General features: G+C 35.0%; 1 protein-coding gene across 1 annotated transcript; it reads left to right on the forward strand.

The window, feature by feature from the left end:
- Nucleotides 1-11: 11 nt before the first annotated feature.
- On the forward strand, nucleotides 12-17,308 carry LOC114329104 (juvenile hormone esterase-like). Its single transcript, XM_050663317.1, has 8 exons — nucleotides 12-158; nucleotides 822-935; nucleotides 10,076-10,213; nucleotides 10,268-10,421; nucleotides 12,306-12,682; nucleotides 14,438-14,767; nucleotides 15,175-15,322; nucleotides 16,982-17,308. The coding sequence occupies exons 1-8, from the start codon at nucleotides 12-14 to the stop codon at nucleotides 17,266-17,268; spliced, it is 1,695 nt and encodes a 564-aa protein (XP_050519274.1). The 3' UTR covers nucleotides 17,269-17,308.
- The last annotated feature ends 6,407 nt before the right edge of the window (nucleotides 17,309-23,715 follow it).

Genomic DNA, 23,715 nt, shown 5'->3' on the forward strand with positions numbered 1-23,715 from the left:
TGAGAGGTGAAATGGAGCAAGCTGTCGTTAAAATTGCTGAGGGTAAATTAAGAGGTTTAATCCAAAAGAATTTGGACGGTGAAGCATTCTATTCGTTTCTAGGAGTGCCTGAAGGCGCGTCCAAACCAAATTTGCGGTTCGCGAACAGCTCGCGAGCTGTTTGCGAACTATTGCGAGCTGCTCGCTAACTGTAACCGAACAAGACGTCTACACCAAAAATTAGAGTGGTTCGCGAACAGTTCTATAGAACAGTACGCTGCGGTTCGCATTGGTTGCATTGCTTTGCTGTCCTCACCCATTTTAAAGCAAGGCCACCCTTTGCTGTCCTCACCCATTTTAAACAAACTATGGATACTATAATTATTTTCTTTTTGTATTTTGCATTTCTGGGGTCCCATAAATTGGAATGTTTACGGTATTGCTCTATTAATGTAATAATTTCGTCTTCGGACCATTCCATTTTCAATAAACAGTCATTAACTATGACTTATTTAACTATATTATTTATTATACTACTTACTATTAATTAATTATTTACTATTAATTAACTATTTACTATTAATTAACTGTATTAATTATTAAACTTAACTATATTAACTTATTAATTAACTATAGTAGTAAACAACTAGCAAGCCACGTTGAAATATTTTAACATCAAACTAAAGTAAATACGAACATAACCCCTTTTTCGTTTAAGCGAACTTCAATACGTCCAGACCGTTTTGTTTACTAACTGGTTGTTCGCGAACAAACCCTTTGATGTTACCGCTATCCAAGCGAACTTTGAGCGAACAGCGAACTGTTCGTGAACCCATTACGAGCTGTCGTCCACACAGCTGTTCGCGAACAGCTCGCTAACAGTTCTCGAACAGCTCGCGAACTTGGTTTGTACGCGGCTTTACGCAGAACCACCAATTGGAGAATTACGATTCAAGGTAAGTCAACAAGTTTCAAAGAAGAACTATTTATTCTACGAAATTTGTACGCAACGCCGCATGAAGAGATTGTTTATGAAACCACATATACGGGCGGCATTAGTGCGCGGAAGTCCCATAGGGCTTTTCCACGCTTCTCATTTGTTTCGAGCTTCTGTCATATGTTGGATAATCTGTGTATATAATATTTAATATACGACATATGACAGAAGCTCGAAACAAATGAGAATCGCTGAAAAGCCCTATTGCTCGTTTGTCATAAGAGATATTGTCCTTTTCATGAGCATTTTTCAGTGCGTAACAAATGATAGGAAAAAGGGTAAGTCCGTGATAATACACATTTATGACATTTATTCTAACATGACATTTTAGTTAAATCTTACAGTTGTCACATTTTATTTTCAATTTGGAATAAAAACAAATCAAATGTGTTTCTTGCATTTATAAAATGGTATTTTCTTTGATTTCTATAGTCTTATAAATTATACAGATTATATTTGTAATATTATTATCTAATAAAAAAAATATTTTTTATTATGGCGCCATCTATCGACAACTAGAATAAATGTTGTAAATGTCTGTAATCACGGACGTGCCTTTTTTTCTGTCACATACAATTTAATGCGTTAGAAAGAAATCGAAAAACTGTGACGCACTAAAAAATTATTTATAAAGGGTGATTAATTTAGAGGTACTTTTTTAAAAAAGAAAAAACAATGGAAAAAATGAATTTTATTTGAAAATCTTTTTTGCCATACAAAAGAATCATTCTTTACAATATTACTTCTTAAAGATAATTTCTTTCAAATGTTGATCGTGGCTGCGGTTAAGATGGTCCATTCTGAAGTTCCAATTTTCGATGAGGCGTTCGAGCATTCTGATTTCTCCACGTAGACTTTATTTTAGGGAGTCCCAAAAGAAAACGTCTAGCGGTGTGATATCATAGGATATATATATATATATATTTATATATATATATATATATATATATATATATATATATATATATATATATATATATATATATATAAACAAATGAAATAGAGAATGCGGAAAAATCCCCTTACGAACAATTCACACATCCACTACTTCGGGCTGGGAAAAATTTTTTGAATAGAATCGAAGATCCAAATACCAGCTCTTAGAAATGTGTTTCGCCCTCTTCAACCTCTATGGGCTCATCGGTGAAGATGAGAGGTTGAATATCTTCAGACACATTCCGAAATTTCTAAAATCCAGGCGAAACACATTTCTAAGAGCTGGTGTTTGGATCTTCGATTCTATTAAAAAAAATTTTTCCCAGCCCGAAGTAGTGGATGTGTGAATTGTTCGTAAGGGGATTTTTCCGCATTCTCTATTTCATTTGTTTGTTTTCGTACGAGTGGTCGTCCAAACCAGTACCTGTGGATCTTTTGATCACTGAGTGTGTTTCAAAGATCTACATCTTTTGTTTATATATATATATATATATATATATATATATATATATATATATATATATATATATATATATATATATATATATATATATATATATATATATATATATATATATGATATATGCGGCCAATTCACTGGTCTAAAGCGTGAAATAAATTGCTCACCGAATCGTTTTCGCAGTAAAGCCATACTTTCACGGGCTGTATGGCAATTGGCGCCATATTTTTGGAGCCAAATTTCATCGAAACTACGAGCATCAATTTCTGGCACTAAATATTCCGTTATCATGGTGCGATAACGGCTTCCATTCAACAGAGGTGTAACCAGAGCCGGCCCGTGGGTAATATTTCACCCGTGCGAATTACTATTGTGGCGCCCCCCCCCCGAGGGGGCAACTGGTTTTTCAAAAGTTCAACTTTATAGGAAAATCATGGTTGTAAAAGTAAAGTAGTATACAACATGTTTTATTGGAACTTAAGTTGACAAGTTATACATTTAGATTTTATTTAAAAGTCCTGAATACGAATACAGTTCGGAAAATGGTTATACAAATTTAATGACTATGGTTATTTATCAAACGTAATAATGATAGTTTTAAATTAATAAGAATTGAACTTGAAAATGGCAATGTTAAGCTTTGGACATAAAGTGGTAGGCCTTGTAAGGCAATAAGACATGACATTGTGTTTTTATGGTTTAAGTTTAACAAAGTTAACTTTCCTAGATTTTCTCTGGGCAAACTCATTTACAATTGCATTAACATCAATATTCTCGAGCACTGCAAACGCAATTGACATCAAAGCTAGTCACACCAATCTGTCTAGCGACATGGAAGACCTCAGAAAATTTTTACTATTTTCAACTTGGAGAAACTCCTTTCTTCACTCGCGACAGACACGGAGAGTAAGAAGGATTCGTAGTGCTACACACAGTTTAGGAAAGTTCTCCACAAATCCGTTGTTTGCTAAGTAGCGCAACATGTCAACTGGGCCTTTGATTTTGCCTTTGTCTTCTTTAGACATTCTGAATCATGCTGTTGACAAGTTTCAATTCAGAATATAGTTGAAGACCATCAATATCACTGTACTGGCCATAAGTGAGGTGAGAGCAATGTGAAGGTCCTTGCAGAATTTTAATAAGGTTTTGTCATTACTTGTGGTCTTTGAATGTAGAAACCCAAACAGTTGGTGATAGTTTTGAAGCTGCTCAAATTTTTCTCCTATAGAAGAGATACACTGATCCAAGACCGCGTAGAAGAATTTAGTTTTGAACACGATCTCATTATGATCAAGAACTGTTTCATCACTTGATTCATAAGAAATCATTTTCTTCTTTTTTCTCGGCCGTAGTTCACTTTCTTTAGGGAATGCTGGGTCAACTTCAATCATTTCGGCCACTTCCCTGCAATCGATTAATATTCTGTTGAATCCTGCATAACTCCTTGTTTCTTTGAAGCAATTTCTTCGTTTAAGAAATCAAAGCAAGAGAGTTTGCTATGTCCATGTCAACTTCTTGAAGTTTCTTGCTTATGAGGTTTATCTTAAACAAAATCATATGCCACGTTACTAAGCATCAGATGAATCGGAAATCTTTCAACTTTTTGGCCAAACTTGTAGCTGTATTTCTTGCATATGCGTCTAGCCTTTTTTGGTCTTGACTACATTCAAAAAGCGCTTCATAGACTTCCCCAAGCTGATATCTCAGTGGCACAACCGCATTAATTCGAGTCTCCCACCTAGTCTCACTCAAAGGTTTCAGGGTCAAGTTTATTACGTGTTGTTTCAGAACATCCCAACGATGTTGTGATCCTGCGAAGAAATTGTAGACCTCCTGGATGATTCTGAAGATGGAAATTATTTGTCTATAATAAAATTAAAACTTACTAAAGCTTTCTGAAATATTACTAATTCATCATAAATGAATGAATAATTGGCTTAAAAAATTGACATAATTTAAATAATTTATCGCATTTTAATTTTTTTTTTTTTGAGGGGTAAATTCGCCCCAAACCCTTGGCGCCCTGTGCTGGCGCACGGCTCGCACGGCCCTCGGGCCGGCTCTGGGTGTAACCAGGATGATCCTAAGGGGGGGGGGTTACAATAACTACTTGATGGTCTCTGGGGGGTATGGAGTAGTAAAGGTGTTAAGCATATATAGAGCTCAAAGTACATCCAAATGGGGGGGGGGGTTACAACCCCCAAAACCGCCCCCTGGTTACGCCTATGCCATTCACAGTAACATTCTGGCCGGCCTATGTTTTAAAGACATATGGACCGATGATTCCACCGGCCCATAAACCACACCACACAGTTGTTTTTTCTGAATATAATGGCAACTATTGAACCTCTTTGGGTTGTACATCAACCCAAATTTGGACATTTTGTTTATTCACATCCCCATTAAGCCAAACATGGGCCTCATTGGCAAACAATTATGTGGACCATAAGCGCACGAAACACATTCCTCATTGAACGCCTATTTTCGTAATAGAGGTGAATAATTTCTAGACGTCGTGGCAAGCTAAGTCTTTCCAGGATGAAATGTCAAACAATAATGAATAAAAACACAACTAGTCCATGTGGTGAGACCGCTCCCGTCTGGAAAAATTTCTGATTCGGTTTCTTTGTGGATTCCTATTAAAAAATATCCCCTTAAAACAAATCTGAAGGGTGCCGGCCGGAATTTTTGGGCAGAAATTGTTTAAACAATTTTATTAAACAAATACAAAAGATCACGTTTTTTTACTCCGCAACATATATTTTCAAATTTTGTGGGTCATTCTAAACAAGAAAGGTATCTTGTAAATTTTCTTAAAAATTGATAGTATTCGAGTTATAGGCGATTTAAAATCTGAAAAATGCGAAAATACGCATTTTCGAGGCTTAAAAACTCATATTTAAATTAGTATTTTTGAGGGTGCCAGATAGTTAAATTGAAGACTAAACATTCAGCTTCAAGATTCTCAAGAGTGATCGCGTCTAACTTTAATTTAAACCGTTGTTTTTAATTGTTAAATATGCATGTCCATCCGATTTTTTTGCCGGTGCGCGTGCGGCGCGCTCTATTTCAAAAATCTCCTATTTTCTTTCGAAAAATATTTTTTCTAGATTTTAGGGACATTCTAAATAAAATAAGTTTCTTGACATTTTTCTCAACAAAAGTTGATAGTTTTAAAGTTATAAGCGATTAAAATGCGTTTTTTTTGTCATTTTTCGGATTTTCAATCGCTTATAACTTTAAAACTATTAACTTTTGAGAAAATTTTTAAGAAACTGATTTTATTTAGAATATCCCAAAGAATCTAGAAAAAATATTTTGCGGAGGAAAATATGAGATTTTTGAAATGGAGCGCGCCGCAACCGCAAAAAATCGTATAAGCACGCATATTTAACAACTAAAAAACAACGGCATACATTAAGGTTAGACGCAATCGCTCTTCAGTATCTTGAAGTTGAATATTTAGTCTTTAATTTAACTATCTGGCACCCTCAAAAATACTAATTTAAATATGAGTTTTTAAGTCTCGAAAATGCGTATTTTCGCATTTTCAGATTTTAAATCGCCTATAACTTGAAAACTATCAATTTTTGAGAAAAATTACAAGATACCTTTTTTGTTAAGAATGACCCAAAAACCCTAAAAATATATGATCCAGATAAAAAACGTGATCTTTTGTATTTGTTTAAACAATTTCTGCCCAACAATTCCGCCCGGCACCCTTCAGATTTGTTTAAAGGGGACATTTTTGAATAGGAATCCACAAAGAAACCGAATCAGAAATTTTTTCAGACGGGAGCGGTCTCACCACATGGACTAAACGTCAGGTGATCCGATTCATTCACGATCTCCCATTAAATCACCACCAAAAAAAGTACCTCTAAATGAATCACCCTTTATGTATAGGTAAAAGTTGGAGCATACATAGGGCCATAATTTAAAAATATTTTTAAATATATAAGGCCATCCATATTAACAGTGTGAAACAAACTTATCTTTTATTTAATGAAACACCCTGTATATATTTTCACATTTTTGAATACTTATATGCATGGAAGGAGCATTACGCAAGGGAACTAAATGAAGACAGAGATATCTATAACACTGATTCACCCCAACGTATACGAGTACACGGCAATATGTAAACGTGGAAGAAGAACAAAAAATACAACAATGGTACTTAAATCCATGAAGAACAACAAAGCATCCGGGCCGGAGAACATACCAGCAGAACTTCTAAAACACGGAACACCAAAACTAATAAGGTATCTTAAAGTGCTATTCACAAGCTACTTAAATGGGGAAGAAATCCCGAATAGTTGGAAAGAAGCATGGATTACTCCAATTCACAAAAAAGGTCCAAAAGATATCTGCGGAAACTACAGGTGTATCTCGGTCACTAGTACCTTAAGCAGGCTGTTTGGTAAAATCTTAGAGAACATGATTGAGCAAGAGTACGAACCTCATGAAATTGAACAGCAAGCAGGTTTTAGAGCTGGAAGATCTTGCGTAGACCACATATTTACCCTAACACAACTTAATGAAAGGAAAGTTGCAAGAAGCCAGGAAATACATCTTTTATTTGTGGATCTCACAAAAGCATATGACACGATTCCTGTGAGAAAGCTGTGGCAGTCTCTTGAACGATCTTCCTTAAATAGCACGATAATCGCCGCGGTCAAACAACTATACAATAAAGCCACATCAAAAATCAAACTAAACAACACATTATCAGAAGAATTTCCAGTAACAAAAGGATTACGACAAGGATGCTGCCTCTCCCCAGTACTATTTAAGATCTATTTAAATGAAGCACTAAAACACTGGAGAAGATTTTGTTCGGGGATGGGAATTCAACTTGACGATGATACAACATTGTATACTCTATATTTCGCGGACGACCAAGTCGTAGTAGCAGCGGATAAGGAAGATCTAGAATTCATGACAAGACGGTTATTTCAAACATATCAAGAGTGGGGTCTTTCTGTAAATAGAAACAAAACGCAATACTTATGCATTGGGACTGAAGTAGAAGATCTAATAGTTAACGAACAAGAAACAATCAAGAACTGTGAGGAATATGTATATTTGGGAACAACAATCAACAAGAGTGGGCGCACCGAAAAAGAGATAGAGCAAAGGATCGTGAAAGGAAAAAGGGTGATTGGATGCCTAAACCCGATGCTATGGTCAAAAGAACTATCTAATCAAAGAAAACATCTTATCTTACCACAATTTTATGGCAAAACAAGGACTCTAAGGTACTGAACAAGATTATTAGTAGTGATATGCTAAAAATCTTAGAGTGGTGCAAAGCTAATCATTTGACATTTAATTTTTCAAAAACCAAATTAATTTCTTTTAAGAATGATCTAAACAATATTACTCTGGGTAATGAAGGCATTTGTTCTGATACTGTTAACAAATTTTTAGGTCTCTATATTGACAATAAACTTAAGTTTGAGCAACACACTGTATATTTAAGCAAAAAGATATCATCGGGTTGCTTTGCTGTCAAATCAGTTGCACACCATTTGGATTTCAAGATTGCAAAAAGTGTTTATGTGGCCCTGATTGAATCTAATTTGAGATACGGTATTGCCTTTTGGGGTAGCTGTTCTCTTCATCATTTCAGTAGAATCTTTATGCTACAAAAGAGAGCACTTAGATATTTATGCAGGGTCAAGTTTGGTACATCATGCAGGCCTCTGTTCCGGAAACATGGTATCTTGACACTTCCCTGCATATATATCGTTGAATTAGCATGCTTAATTTTTAAGAAACATAAAGAGGATATTCGGACAGATTCCCTTTATAACACTCGTCTAACTTACGTTATTCCACTTCCAATTCCCTCTTCTACACTAATTAAAAAATCATTTATTTACACTGGAAAGAAAGTGTTTAATCACCTACCACTCAACATAAGATCCTCAAGCAATATTTTTGTATTCCGAAGAGCAATCAAGAAGTTTTTATTATCTAAGTGTTACTATAGTATCGAGGAATTTTTTGAGGACAGTTGCGCTAATTGATGGCTTTTTTTATTTTTTTTTATTATGGAAGTTTTATAGTTAGTATTTAATGTATCTTGTACTGTGTTTGTACTATACCACGTGTTTTATAAATGTTAACTCATTTTTAGAAACAATAAATTTTCTCTCTCTCTCTCTCTCTCTCTCTCTCTCTTTAACTCCAGCTTTTAAAGTATAGTGCTCTATGGATGCGAAACATGGCAATTTACTAAATCCCTGGAACGACGCCTACTTGCATTGAAAATGGACTTCTGGAGAAGATCATCTAGAAAATCAAGACTTGAAAAATACAAAATGACCAAATCAGAAATATAAAGGGAGTCACGTCAACCATCATAGACGAAATTCAAAGGAGACAACTGATCTGGTAGCGCCATGTAGAAAGAATGGACGACGACAGACTGCCAAAACAAATTCTAAAATGGATGCCAAGGGAAAGAAGGAAGAGAGGAAGACCGAAACAATCCTGGCTAGGCGGCATTAAGAAGGCAATGTCGGAAAGGAATCTTCACCCTGGCGAATGGAACGACCGACGAAGCTGGAAACTGGGAACTGGAAGGCGAAGAACGCTATAAATAACCGGGATAATAATAATAATTAAAAATGAAATTAAATGTTCGAGCTCTTAATTTTTCGAGTACCTATTATAGTAAGTATCTTGGGAAATTAATTCGTTCTCTTCTTGTTACAATCTTTACGCAGCAGCCACAATAATTGGTTTAATGAGTAGAACAATATTTTCAGCTATATTCCGCCTAGATAATAAGCACATCTGAAAGAAAATTTGAACACATGAACAGAAGAGAGACTTAGGTGCAACAAGTAATGATGAACTTCGTAAATCCTAGGTTTTCACCCGAAGTGGCCGAAAGTAGAACCGTAAGTCGACATTTGAACTCTTCGTGTGACTTTGCGTCGATTGATACATACGATTTCACTAATTTTGAGTCATTTTTACTTAACTTTAGGTCATAACTTTTTAAACGGAAATTGCTTCAAAACCGGAACTAAAGATTCAAGCTCGACTTTTCAATACGCTTCGATTGCTATAGCACATCTACCATTTCTGCGACTAAATTATAGCACTTCCAGTTAGAACTTTTTAACCGGAAATTATATAAAAATTAAAAGTACATATACCTACATTTGTTCTCATCTTGCTAAGACACGTCGAATAATATATCGCTTATAATACTTTGGTGACTTTAAAACGGTACTTCCGGTTGCAACTCAAAACCGGAAGTCCAAGGTCAAATTTCTGATCTTTAATACCATCCTGGGGTTATAAGTTTTCATTCGACACCTCATTTTTCATTCTATCTGTATTAATAACGGAAGAGTTATATTCGACAGACAGTCATGAAACCGGAAGTATACATTGGTTCTCGTCTTGCTAAGGCGCGTTGAATAATATATCGCTTGTGCTATTCCAGCGACATTAAAACAGTTCTTCCGGCTGCATTTCTAAAACTGGAAGTCCTAGTTCAAAATTCTCACCTTTATATTAGTGCCATCTTTGAGTTATAAACTTTCATTCGACACGTCACTTGTTATTCTACCTGGTATAATGATAGAGGAGTTGTGTTTACGGACGGACGTGGATAATTCAACGTTTTCACATTTTTTCAAAATTTTATGAAAACAATATATTTTATCTCTTATTTTTAGAATGCTTTACCTATTAAACCTTGGAAAGAAATAAAAGATGCTACTGAAGAAGGTCCTGTTTCGTTGCAAGCCGGTTGCCTTCCTGATGAAATCCAAGGGTCAGAGGACTGTTTAACTCTCAATGTATTCACAAGGAAGGTAAATAAGCGAATGGTATCTACTTAAAAAAAGTACATTTTCAAATTTTTGTAGCTATCTGAGGACGGGTCTCATTTACCAGTTATGGTATGGATCCATTCGGGAGGCTTTAAAGTGGGTTCTAAAAATACAGTTGAACATGGACCAGAACATTTAATGCTTGAAGATGTAGTATTAGTCTGTATAAATTATCGTTTAGGAATATTGGGTGAGATTGGCGTCTTGAAAAATATATAGGTACAGGGTGTTTCATTGGGAAACGGAAATACTTAAATAAATAGAGGCCACTGAGGCGGTTCTAGATATACCTACTACATTGATTGCCCCATCGATTTTTATAACCGAGTTACAGGGTGTTTTACGCTTATCGGTGTTATCCATTTCCTTCTCGATCCGCAACTTTAGAACTAGGGGAGAGTTGGACAAAACCTGGTACCACTCCAAAAACCGTCTGTATCTTTTGCTATGTGAGAGTAGCCAATGTTTGCTGCAGATTGAAATATTCTCAAATGACTTAAGTTTGATATGCCAATGCCAATTTTTAAGAATATTCTTAGATTTTAAATTTTTTTTATTTTTATGAAAATATTGCAAAATACCCGGTTTTGTCCAACCCGTATGATAAAACCGGGTAGTAACTTACTTACCATGTAAAAATACTAATGGGCAGAAAATAAAATATTTATTAAAAGTATGTGAACAAAAATCGAAAATATATGAACATAAGTCACAAATAAAAACTTCATTTACATCATCATAGGCACTACAGGCGTCAAAGCCCATTTGGTACAAGACACACATTTTATCCAGCCTTGCTTCGCATTATAATTTGAAAATAGTTAATTGTAATATAGACACGCATCGTCATTATTATCTTCTTCCTCCAAACTCTCCAAAATTTTGTTTTTGGTGCAGCCCTTTTACCACGTTTTTTTTTGTCCAGTTCATTTAGTTTTAATTTTTTTACGACTAGAGATTTTTTTAAATTTTTCCTACTAGCTTCATCAACAGAAAAAGCCACACGTTGTAGTTAACTAAAAGCAAAAAACCACTGCAGAAACTGGAAGTAACAAGAGGTCTGATAAAATCGGGTACCCGGTTTTGTCGATTTTCGGACTACCCGGTTTTGTCAAACTCGTAAACAAGACATTAAATGTTATTTAAATTTTTAAATTATGATATAATATTCAAAATTTTTGGCCAAATTAAAGGTAATATACTAGGTTACGGGCCGGTTGTTCGAAAGCTAATCAACAATGATCATTATCAAATATTTAATTACTGTCACCAACTGTCAATGTCAACTTTGTTTGGGTTCCTGAAAACATAATATGAAATTACTTAATCAATTATGTTAATAATTGTTATGTTAATTGATTAACCAATCTCATAATTTTAATCAATTATGTTGTCAGCAACCCAATAAAAGTTGACATTGACAGTTTTGGTGACAGTAATTAAATATTTGATAGTGATCATTGTTGATTAGCGTTCGAACAACCGGCCCTTATATGTATTAAATTTTGAAATAGTCATTAGTTATTCATTAGAGGAGAAAACAGCTATCAACTTACCTTAAAAATCGAGTTCCCTTAATCAAAAACAGGTGAGGTCTTACTGATCCGGCACAGATTACTCAAATGAGGTAGAAATGAATACACACGACTGTTGGTGGTAAAGGGACACTCATTTTAACATTGTCTAATAGATAGCAGCAGAAAGTTATAAGAATTAAGGGGTACCCGGTTTTATCAACATACCCGGTTTTGTCCAACTCTCCCCTACTTTGTATATTTTTTTTGACAGTAAACATATGTCTCATTTATAACCCAAACCACCCAACTACTAATCACAAGATAAATCCAGGTCCGGATTAACAGGATTTTTCTTGTGATTAGTAATTGAGTGGTTTGAGTTCTAAATTACTGTAACTCAGTTATAAAAATCGGTGGTGCAATAAATGTAGCATATCTAGAATCGCCTCGGTGACCTTTATTCACCATTCAAGTATTTCCGTTTCCCAATGAAACCTATATAATAATACAAAATTAACAAATGCCTAGATTAGAGAAACGAACTGTTACGTTTTCAGGATTCCTAAACATTGTCGATACTTCTTTGGGAATACCAGGTAACGTTGGCGTGAAAGACCAAATTGAAGCTTTACGATGGGTTCAGAGAAATATAAAATATTTCGGAGGAAATTCCAAGAACGTAACTATATTTGGAAACAGTGCTGGAGGCAGCTCAGTGGAAATACTACTGCACTCCTCTTTGGCCGATGAGTTGTTTCACAAATCTATAATGCAAAGCGGATCCATGCTGAATCCTTGGGTCTTTGGTAATTTTCGTGTTTTAGATTTTATGAAGTTTATAGGAAAGAGCTGCAGTACAGAAAAAGAGGCTGTGGACATTTTGATGACGTTGCCAGGTCAAGAATTGTGTAAGCATCAAATTAACTTTTGCAAGGTAATTTTTTAATATTACTCCCTAACAATAATTTCCACATCACTTGCGTCTGTCTCTAAGACAAACTCTCCTGGCAGTGGATACCCTAGTATTGGCGCTGTGATTAAATGCCTCTTATTCAAGGTTTCAAAGGCAGTTTGGCAGTCTCCATTCCAGCAATAATACCTTGCTTCCTATGTAAGTTGCATTAATGACTTAGCAATATCTGCAAACGTCTTAATGAACCTCCGATAATAAGTTTAGCCCCAGAAAAAACTTCTCACTTGATGTTTGTCGGTCGGTTCAGGCCATTCCTTAATGGAATCGATTGTTCTTTTATCCACGGCCACTCCTTCTTTGCTGACTATATGACCTAGATAATTGACTTTACTTTGAAATAGCTGGCACTTCTTGGGGTCTAACATCAACTGGGCAGCTTTAAGTATATTAAAACGTCTTCTAAATTGTTCCGATAGTCTTCAAAAGTCTCCCCCAAAACGATTATGTCGTCTAAATACACCAGGCACTTTTTCAAGTCGAACCTCTTAACACATTTTTCATAAGCCTCTCAAATGTCGCAGGAGAATTACAGAGTCCAAATGGCATAACGCTGAATTGCCACAATCCAGATTGTTTGGGAAAGTATGCAACGTATTTTAGTATTTTAGTTTATTAGTTTTTTATAGTTAGGCATATGACTACTTAATTATGTAATAGCAAATACCCTCTTAGTTTTCTTATAATAAATATATACATAGCTTAACTCCATTTTATATAATAGATTTCATAGTTAAATCCTTCTTTGTTACACCACTGGCTGTTCATAAATATTTTCTTGTTGAAAGAGAGAACGCACTCACTTTGACAAAAGGGGATCAAAGTTTGCTTGGCACATGTATCAGGCTAGAAAGTGTTTCAAGGAACCACATGTGTTTTCTTTACCCCGAAAGGGCGGTACCTGAACCTTGCCAATGAACAAGGACGACAAAACTCAAGTCAGTACGAATTTACCAGTTGAACGAACTACCTCGCTTTAGCTTATAAAAGGGCGGCCGTCCACCACGCGGAGATGGGGTCCACTAATGAAGACGCGATCCAACTACATTCATTTTAAAGGTAGGTGCGATATTTTCTCTAACATTGATACAATTTATGAACATATAGCAAGGTCAACTTTTTCACATTTGCGTACAAACACACACATTTATTCATTTTTGCTATACTAAATGCACCTATATATCTTATCTCTACAAATCTAAACAGTCCATTGTCTCTACTACCTAACTAATTAAACCCAGCGACCATTACTCATCAATCAGAAGACATTAGACGCTTCACAGATCCTGTGCTGAAGGCTGTCTTCTACTTATCCACTGGGTCTATTTCTACCTGCCAATATCTAGACTTCCAAGTCCAACGTAGAAAACAATTTACTTCCAGCCAAGGTATCCAACGTGTCGTCGAACTGAGGCAGAGGATAACTATCTTTCTTGGTAACATTGTTCAACAAACGGTAGTCCACACAGAACCTCGTAGTTCCATCTTTCTTCTTGACAAGGATACCACCGGAGAGACCCATGGGCTCGTAGAAGGTTCTATCACCCCGTCTTTTTTCTTTTCCTGAACAATCCTCCGCCTGTGGTCTTCTTATAGCTTAATTGTCTCATGGAGAAAGAGACGAACAATACGTTTCTAGTAAGATCTGTTTCGATTATTCCGTTATAAATATTTTATTATGAATAATTTCTTGTATGTGAATACATTTCTTTGTTCTAGTTATCAGGAAAACCTTTTGGTCTGGAGGTCCTTGGTGTAGTAGTCGAACCCCCACACGATACAGCTCTAATTACTAAACCTGCTGCAGAGCTAATAAAAAGTACTGATTTTAATAAAGTACCAATAATGCTTGGCTTTGCGGCAGATGAAGGATTAGTCTTGAAGTGTTGTAATTTGTTCGAGACTGTTGTCAAAAAATCGACAAGCCAAAAAGATGTATTAGAAATGTTTTTACCTTCGTATATCGATAAGTTTAAACTTAAAGAAGATGTTTGTACGAAGTTAATGGATCATTACTTTAAGGATGAAGACGAATATAATAAATATAAGGTAAAATTTGTATCTATTTGTCATTTTATTTTTCATGTTATTATACTATTTTAAACCAAGTGTTTACTGCTTATTGCTTCGTAGCCTAGGAATGACGAAAGTTATTCCAACCTTTTTTGGAAGCTGTTTGTTATAAACCGGGTGTACTACTGCCAATTGGTTTATTATACATCTTCCATACATTCATAATACCCAGTAAATAGTTCTGAAATCATGTATCAGCTTGTACAGAGCTAGTGGATGGATACCATATATGTTTTTGGAGTCACTTGGTAGTCTCCAAAAAGTTTTTGCCTCCTCTGCGATCTAGTATCTCGCAGTCATCCAAGATATGGTTGACTATTTCGATGAAATTTTATTGAATGCTCTAAACTGAGGCACTTTGTAAATATTTACTTTTGTTTTAGTTTGCCGGAGATATATATTTTACTATGGGAATATTGGCTTCTGCTAAGCACTATATAAAGAAGAAAGGCAACCCTGTTTATTTGTATAAATTATCACTAGATGCGGGATTAAATGCGTGTAAAATTGCAAGTAAAATTGAAATTCCGGGTAAGTTTTTCCGGAGAAAAGAATATGTTATTAGGTATATTTCTTTGGGATCTGTTTTGTTTAATATATAAATATAGTTTCAAAAGTTATGCATCACCTAAAATTATGCTCATTTTCATAGTTGATTTCATAGTCTTATGTTATGTGAACATTTTGTTTTTTGAATATCCCTGATATCTTTAGAAACAAAGAAAGTAATTAACTAGTTTTGATGGAAAATAAGCCACAATTTTACTAAAAAAATGACTTTATTAACGTTTCGACGCCCAAATCGGGTGTCGTTGTCAAAATCCAATTTTTTGTAAATACCGAGATGAGAATTTTTAATAAAAAAATCTCTTTTTTGGATCGGTCCTCATTCGAGATACCTCAGTCGTTCAGTATAGCGAGCGATTCTTTGTAAATACAATGACGCCGACTATACGGGGTGTAACAAAAATACAGGTCATAAATTAAATCACATATTCTGGGACCAAAAATAGTTCGAATGAACCTACCTTAGTACAAATATGCACATAAAAAAAGAGCCCTTTGAAGTTACAAAATGAAAATTGATTTTTTCGAATATATCGAAAACTATTAGAGATCTTTTATTGAAAATGGACATGTTGCATTCTTATGGTAGGAACATCTTAAAGAAAAATTATAGTGAAATTTATACACACCATAAAAATTTTATGGGGGTTTTGTTCCCTTAACCTCCCCCCCCCAAACTTTTGTGTACGACCCAATTAAATTACTATTGTAGTCCCATTAGTTAAATTCAATATTTTTAAAACTTTTTTGCCTCTTAGTATTTTTTCGATAAAGTAGTTTTTATCGAGTTGGGCTTCTTTTTTAAAATGTTTACATAACAATTTTATGAGGGGTTTGTCCCTTTAAACCCCCAAATGTTTGTGTACGTTCCAATTAAAATATTAGTGCAGTACCATTAGTTAAACACAGTGTTTTTAAATCTTTTTTGCCTCTTTGTATTTTTTAGAGAAGGCACCTTTTATCGAGATGTGGCTTCTTTTTTAATAAAAAATACCCAAAAATGTAAATCATAAATAAATTTTCATATTATTACCAAGTCTCCATAAACGTACTTAACCATATACAAATTGTGGTGGATTTGACAAATACTTAAAATATCTCGATAAAAACTGACTTTTCGAAAAAGTACTAAGAGGCACAAAATTTTTAAAAACATTGTGTTTAACTAGTGGTACTACAATCATAATTTAAATGGAAATAAATTACACAAAAGTTTGGGCGAGTTAAAAGGAACAAAACCCTCATAAACTTTTTATGGGGTGTCCAAATTTCACTATAATTTTTTCTTTAGATGCTACTGCCATAAAAATGCTACATGTCCATTTTCAATAAAAAATCTGTAATAGTTTTAGATATATGGGAAAAAATCGATTTTCATTTTGTAACTTCAATCGAACTATTTTTGTTCCCAGAATATGTGATTAAATTTATGACCTGTATTTTTGTTACACCCTGTACTTAGAACTAAGGCAATTACTGAACAGCACATTACAGCATACATAAGGTACAAGAAGCCCATTGGCTGTAATACGATAAAAAAGTCAAGAATGCTAAAATAGGTTAAACATATCTAATTTCAGTAATTATAATTAAGATATATTTCAGAAACATAGTCTGTTTCAGGTACGTGCCATGGTGACGAATTAGGATACTTATTCAAACAAGAGTTGTCCAATTTAATAACGGGTGATTTAGAACAAGCGGTGGTAAGAAAAATGGTAAAACTATGGACCAATTTTGCCAAATACGGCAATCCAACTCCATATAAAGAAGAATTAAATCTAGAATGGACCCCTTCCAATAACAATTTGTCCTATTTAGACATCGGGGACAAGTTTGTGATGAAGTCAGGCATTCAAGAACCTATAGATTTGTGGAAAGATGTAAACGTGGCTCTTTTCCAAGATTGATTGTTTGTTTTTTCTTTCAAATAAATGTCACTCAATAAGATTTGATCGTCTTTATTATTTGGTATTGAGAGAGAGAGAGAGAAATAAAGAGAGAGAGAGAGATATAATTTTTTTCTTTGTCTCAACAGATAAAGCAGTTCTTTGAAAACTAGCTTAAGGACCCACGTTCGCAATTTTATCGCAGAATTTAATTGCTGCGAAGTAACTATTAAACTATGTACTTTATTTTCCTCGGAAACCTAACTTTGTGATGATATGCCAATATTTTTTTACAAACATTTTTACGGAAAGGTTGCAGGTTGTTTTAGACTGACATAAAAATAATGAAAGAAATGCGAAAAACTTTTTTGTACTAAAATAGTATTATATTAAAATGTATTATACATAAACTTTATTTAATGTACAGTTCCTCGGACCACGGATTAGCAAGACTTTCTTCAATACTAATAACTGGATAAGCATCTTGCAAGTCAGTTGTTGGCACAGTGCTTTGTTGAAGATCAATATCAGTTTCATCAAGCCACTCGGCGTCATCATTTTCACGCACTACGCAGATAATCTCTCTCGATCCACCGTTCTACCATCGCGGGAATGACGGACATTGTGCTAATTACATCTCAGTGCCGGTTTATCCACTGGGTGTTTGGGGCGGGCGCCCAGGGGCCCGGGGCCCGTTCCTTTTAATTATAAAAAAATAAAGACGCTAAATAACAAAAATCTGATACTTAGATACGCCAATACACTGCAAAAGCCTATGTTCTATTGTTACATCTCTTCACGCCTATACACAGTGGCGTAGCGGCGTAGCCTAGCCCCACAGGTGCCCCGTGTCAGTGTTTGTGACGGGGCCCTTTTCCAAAAACTACAGAAAGTTGTCAGATTTAGCTATGTCTCGTGTTGTATCCAAAATAATCGCATAACGGAGTTTTTTTAGTTTCTAATAATTTCATTTTGAATTGTGGGGCTTAAATAATAAATAATAATAGGTATATCTCACTTTTCGCCTTTAAAATAAGTTCTTTTAAAATAGGAACAAAATAAGTGCTTTTAAAATAGTTATACGAAAGACACTAATAGATCCTACATCTAATTTATAGATAAAGAATAGATTATTCTCGAAAATGCCAATACCCAAACAATTATAGGTACACACTCTTTCAAACATTCAAAAGCAAAGCGATTACAAAAATTGCAATTTGGCATTATACAGTGGCCTCTAAGGCTAATACTCCACTTGCGATTTGTAGTCGCGGCGACAAAAAAATCGCTGTCGCGAAAATTTAGAGTCTAGAAAATTAGTCGCTGTTTTCAGAATCGCAAATTGAATGCTGCAAGGGTGTGACTTCAGCTTTTAGATGTTTTTTTACTCTAGATAAAGAAGAAGTCAATACGTCAATTATTAATACTTTATGCGAGAAACATAAAAACGATGTTGATGAAACCAAAAAGAACTTGCATTATGAAATTACCCATTTTGTAACGTTATGCCAAAATTTGAATAAACATGCAATTTATGAAAAATTTTATGTCATCCAGGATGTAAAGGCAACTTTTCCCAATATCTTAACTTTACTGCAAATTTATTTGACGCGTCAGGTGAGCGGTCTTTTTCGGCTTTAAAAAGAATAAAACATATTTAAGGTCAAATTTGGGTCAAAAAAACCTAGACGCATTATAGTCTAGGCGCCAGAGGGGTCACCGTGTCATATTCAATTCTGTTGGACAAACTCAACGGTTTCTTATGGATTTTTGGCTGCTGATTACGAATTTCGAGGGGGGATTTCGATCCGAGTGGTCAAAAAATTGTTACAAACAATTTAATTGTTTATAAGGCTCTGGCTCATAAACTAAAAGAGATAAAAAAATGTTTCAAATAATTTTTTTATCTCTTTTAGTTTATGAGCCAGAGCCTTATAAACAATTAAATTATTTATAACAATTTTTTGACCACTCGGATCGAAATCCCCCCTCGAAATTCGTAATCAGCAGCCCAAAATCCATAAGAAACCGTTCAGTTTGTCCATCAGAATTGAAAATGACACGGTGACCTCTGTTTGGCGCCTAGACTATTATCACTATTGTATATAGAGAATGAAGAACTGGAGAAACTGAATTGTGATAATTATTATATGGCAGTTTGCGAATGCCAAGTCAAGAAAAAAAGTTATCTAATTTTTGTCTTTATGTATTTTTTAGAATGTTTTTTTGTTTGTCATGTGTTGTTTTGTGGAACTTTCTGTTTTTTATTTATGTTTTTAAAAGTATTTTTTGGATTTTACGTTTGCTATTCTTCTTGCTTGTTTAAAAAATATATTTTATGGATTTTACAATAAACCTTTATAGTTAATGCATGTGTTTTCTTGTTAAAACACTGATAACGAATAGCAATGAGGGGGGCCCCTAAACCTCCAGCGCCCAGGGCCCGAAGTCAGGTTAAACCGGCACTGGTACATCTCTATACCGTATGTCAAACATGCTGTGCAGGGTGCAAGGATAGTCCCATGTGAACTACATAGGAATTTTCTAACAACGTTGCCGCTCTTTACGACTTCGGCCGTTAAAGGTAGTATTAGGCAGGTACTTGTAGAGGATTATCGCTGTTAACTGCTGCGGAATACTAAAGGAGGATTTATTTATAATTCACAGAATGGCAAACCCGCTTGCAATATACAACCATACTGATTCTAATGTTTGAAACGGAGATGGAGTCTTATTGCTCGGATTCAGTTGCTTGTGTCAAGCATTCAAATGTGCCTGAGCTTTTCTTCTTTGTACAGAAGTACCATGCATACCGCTGAAATCTCCTTTCCAAAAGTACCTGATCCTCCTGCAGGCTAGGGCAATACTGGTCACAAATAAATTTGCCGAAGCCCTCATATTTTGGAGTATTTTAAGACACCGACGCAGAAGAAATGCAGCAAACGTCTTGCCATCATGCTCTTGAGGCTTTGGAATACAGTGATGAGTGCGCTAATAACTGGCAAAATAACGCAAAAGATGGAAAACATAATACATTGTGAAACAAAAAGAGATAAAACTAGTAGAGGTCGAAATTATCGATATAAACGTATACATTAACATTACATTACCTGGTTTCCTACCTTTAAACGTCTGTGACAGTTTTCATACTCATCCGACACGTCTAATGGTGGGAAACTATATAATGTAAACTTATACGTTTATATCGATAATTTACACCTCTTTTTATTTCATATTATGTTTTCCATCTTATGCATTATTTTGCCGGTTATTAGCGCGCTCATCACTGTATAATAGGCCACTGGACGATTGAAAAATCGGGTAAGAAGGTATAAAGAAGCGTTCCGAACGAATGGATCGTATAGAACTCCGCATATATGTTCACAGCAAGCGCCATAATGACACTTCACCACCTGGTGATAATTTTAAAATATTTTAATTGTTCATAGTAGATCAGAATTGTAAATGATAAAATATTAAGTGAGATTTTAATAATGTACCTAAAAAAAACTGATACGACTCTTAGTAAGATTTGATCATTTTGAGCAGTGTATTTGATTGGTTTGACTTTATATTATATTTATTATGACAGACAAATAATAAAATAAAACAAACAACAACCAACTGATTACATATTAAATATGTTAATTCATAAATTGTAATAATTATTAAGGTCCAAATTTCGATATTATTTTGAATTCTTGCAGTTTTCGCATCTTCAAAAGGATTCTCTTCTAATTTCTCCAAAAGCGTACGATCTTCATGAGCGGTAGATATTTTTGGTCTTCCAGAACCTGGCTTTCTTTCGAGAGTTTCTTGTTCTCTCCATTTTTTATTAATATTAAAAACTGTTGTTCTGCTTACGTTAAAATGGTTCTTTACGGCAGATAGTGACCGACCATTTACAATTCTTGCTTTTAGTTCTTTGTTAGCATGTGGAGCCATTTTTGAGGTTGAACAGAATAAGTTATCTGACAAATTTTAAGATTTGGCAGTGACAGTATGTAAATAATATAATAAGTATTTATACTTCAAAATACACTGCTCAATTTTCTACAAACTACGCTATAAGTCGTATCAGTTTTTTTAGGAACCAGCTGTACCTGTAGAAAATATTGGCTCTCTTGCACATGCTCGCTATACCACTGCTGGGAAGGCAGATCCGGAATAAAACTTTCAGCACTGTCATCTGGCTCGACATTAGGGTGGAGCGCTGTTATGTGGAGAAAAATGAAATAATAATTTTTACAAACGCGGGGTGCGGAATCGACGCTGCTGTGGGAAAGAATTGGAAAAGTTAATTGTCATTTTTTTATATTATGACCCTAACATCTGCCCCAACGTGATTCAAATTTTGAAATTTGAAAAAATTTTTTTTTGCATTTTTACCTACGCGGGGTGCGGTATCAATTCGCTTCTAGGATATGAATCGAAAACTTTAATAACATTTATTTCTATTTTTATCAGAATAACTGCCCCAGCGCTACTTAAATAGATCTATTTTGAATTTTGCGCCAACCCCACGACCTAACGCTGCAACAAAAGAGTTATAACCTGTCACAGGAGTCGACCTTCACTCTCCCACTCAATTTCAATTATAAGTAAGTAGAACACAAAACAATATTAGCTAGAATTATAAAATTTTCCACGATCAGTATATAACATTATTGAAACCTTATGAAGGCAGGAAGGACGAAGACGGTTACAAAGAGAAGCTATTAAAGTTTGGAGAGGATAGCAAGAAATTATTTGATATTGCAGCTTGCAAATGTTTAGAGTTCAGAGATTGCAACTGTCCTAGAAACCGAAAGATTCCAATACCGGAACGAAATTTCTTAGTCGACCACCGAACTGACCATAAAATAATGATTAATAGTTTAGATCGTGAATCGACCAAAAAAAATTGAGATGGATTTACATAGATTACACCAACAAGAGCAACGTGAAGAACAAATATAGTCTTGCAAATAGGGGTGGAATCCATTACTAGTACTTCTAGATTACCTACAACTTCAAAGATACGACCGAATGTTCAACAGCCAGATACATTAAACAAAAGCGGTGAAATTGAGGACTTCCAATCGCAATCGATTATTTCCACTTCTTCACTCACAATGACTGATGTCACATTTCCGGTTGTTGCCAGAACATTAGATCAGTTTGGGGTTTCAGATCGTGCTGGAGTAGCAATCATTTCTGCAGCTTTCCACGACATTGGTCTCATTACTGAAAACGATTTGCTCGAAAAGCTCGTTCTACAGCTAGGACTACTTTGTAACTCTATTTTGACATTTCTTTCCTCGAACCCTATCGATGTAAATCAAATAATGACTGTTGGTTGTGATGGGAATGTCGTTAACCAAGGAAACAAAGGTGGCGTTATTCGTTTATTGGATATCAAGTTTCCACCTTCACTATAATGGTTCATATGCCAACTACACGTCAATGAACTGACATTGCATCATCTTTTTCAACATGTAGATGACACTTTTCAACATGTAGGTCCCATCGGCAAGGCAGTTACTAACTGTGAAGTATTACCCATTGTTCCGTTTCATGCAATTATATGTACGTTGCCCGATATTACCAAATCGACACAGGAATTAAGCACCCATTAACTATATCTACTACAAATATGTCAGTTTATCAATAGTGGACATTGTGATGAAAATTTTGTAAAAAAAATCCTGGTAAACTAGTTTACCCTAGATCAGGGGTTCCCAAACTGGGGGGCGTAAGGACATGTCAGGGGGGGCGCGAGACAAGTCGAAAATTAAATTAAATTCAGGTGCCTACCTAGTCTTTCTAAAATTCTAAATTGACCATGATGTTTAGAAAATTAAAACAAACCACTGTAACATCTGACTTTACTACATAAATTTGAAATCGAAGGCTTGAAAGAATGGAATGTGAGCCGTTCAATGTGGCAATAGCGCGCATAATTTGACAACCGAGCTTTTCCAAGCACTGCCTCCCTCCTTCCCTCCTAAACGCCAGACGCAGGCCAGCTAACCGCAGACGCAGCTCTTATCAATTGTGACTCAGTATTTGAGATACCTTGGCGTAGCCTGCACTTATTTTTGCATTATAAAAGAGTACGTGTTGTGAAATTTTAATTGTGGTAGTTGACTTTTATTGATTTCGTTGATTTGAGTGGGGGAAGATAATTGTAGTCAAGATGAGCTCAGCAAAGAAACGCAAGTATAATGATGATTATATCAAATATGGGTTTATTTGTATGCGTAAAGATAATGTCGAACATTCTCAGTGTGTAATTTGCTATGAAGTATTAAGTAATGATGCAATGAGACCTAATCGTCTTGAAAGACATTTGTCATCCAAACATAACCCTTTTAAGGACAAACCAAAGGAATTTTTTGCTACAAAATCTGAAAATTTAAAACGCATAAAGTTAGATAGTACTGGTTCTACTGCTCAGTCATCTGAAAAAGTTCTTGAAGCTTCATA

This window comes from Diabrotica virgifera, chromosome 1 (assembly GCF_917563875.1).
Source record: "Diabrotica virgifera virgifera chromosome 1, PGI_DIABVI_V3a".
Lineage (NCBI taxonomy): Eukaryota > Metazoa > Arthropoda > Insecta > Coleoptera > Chrysomelidae > Diabrotica > Diabrotica virgifera.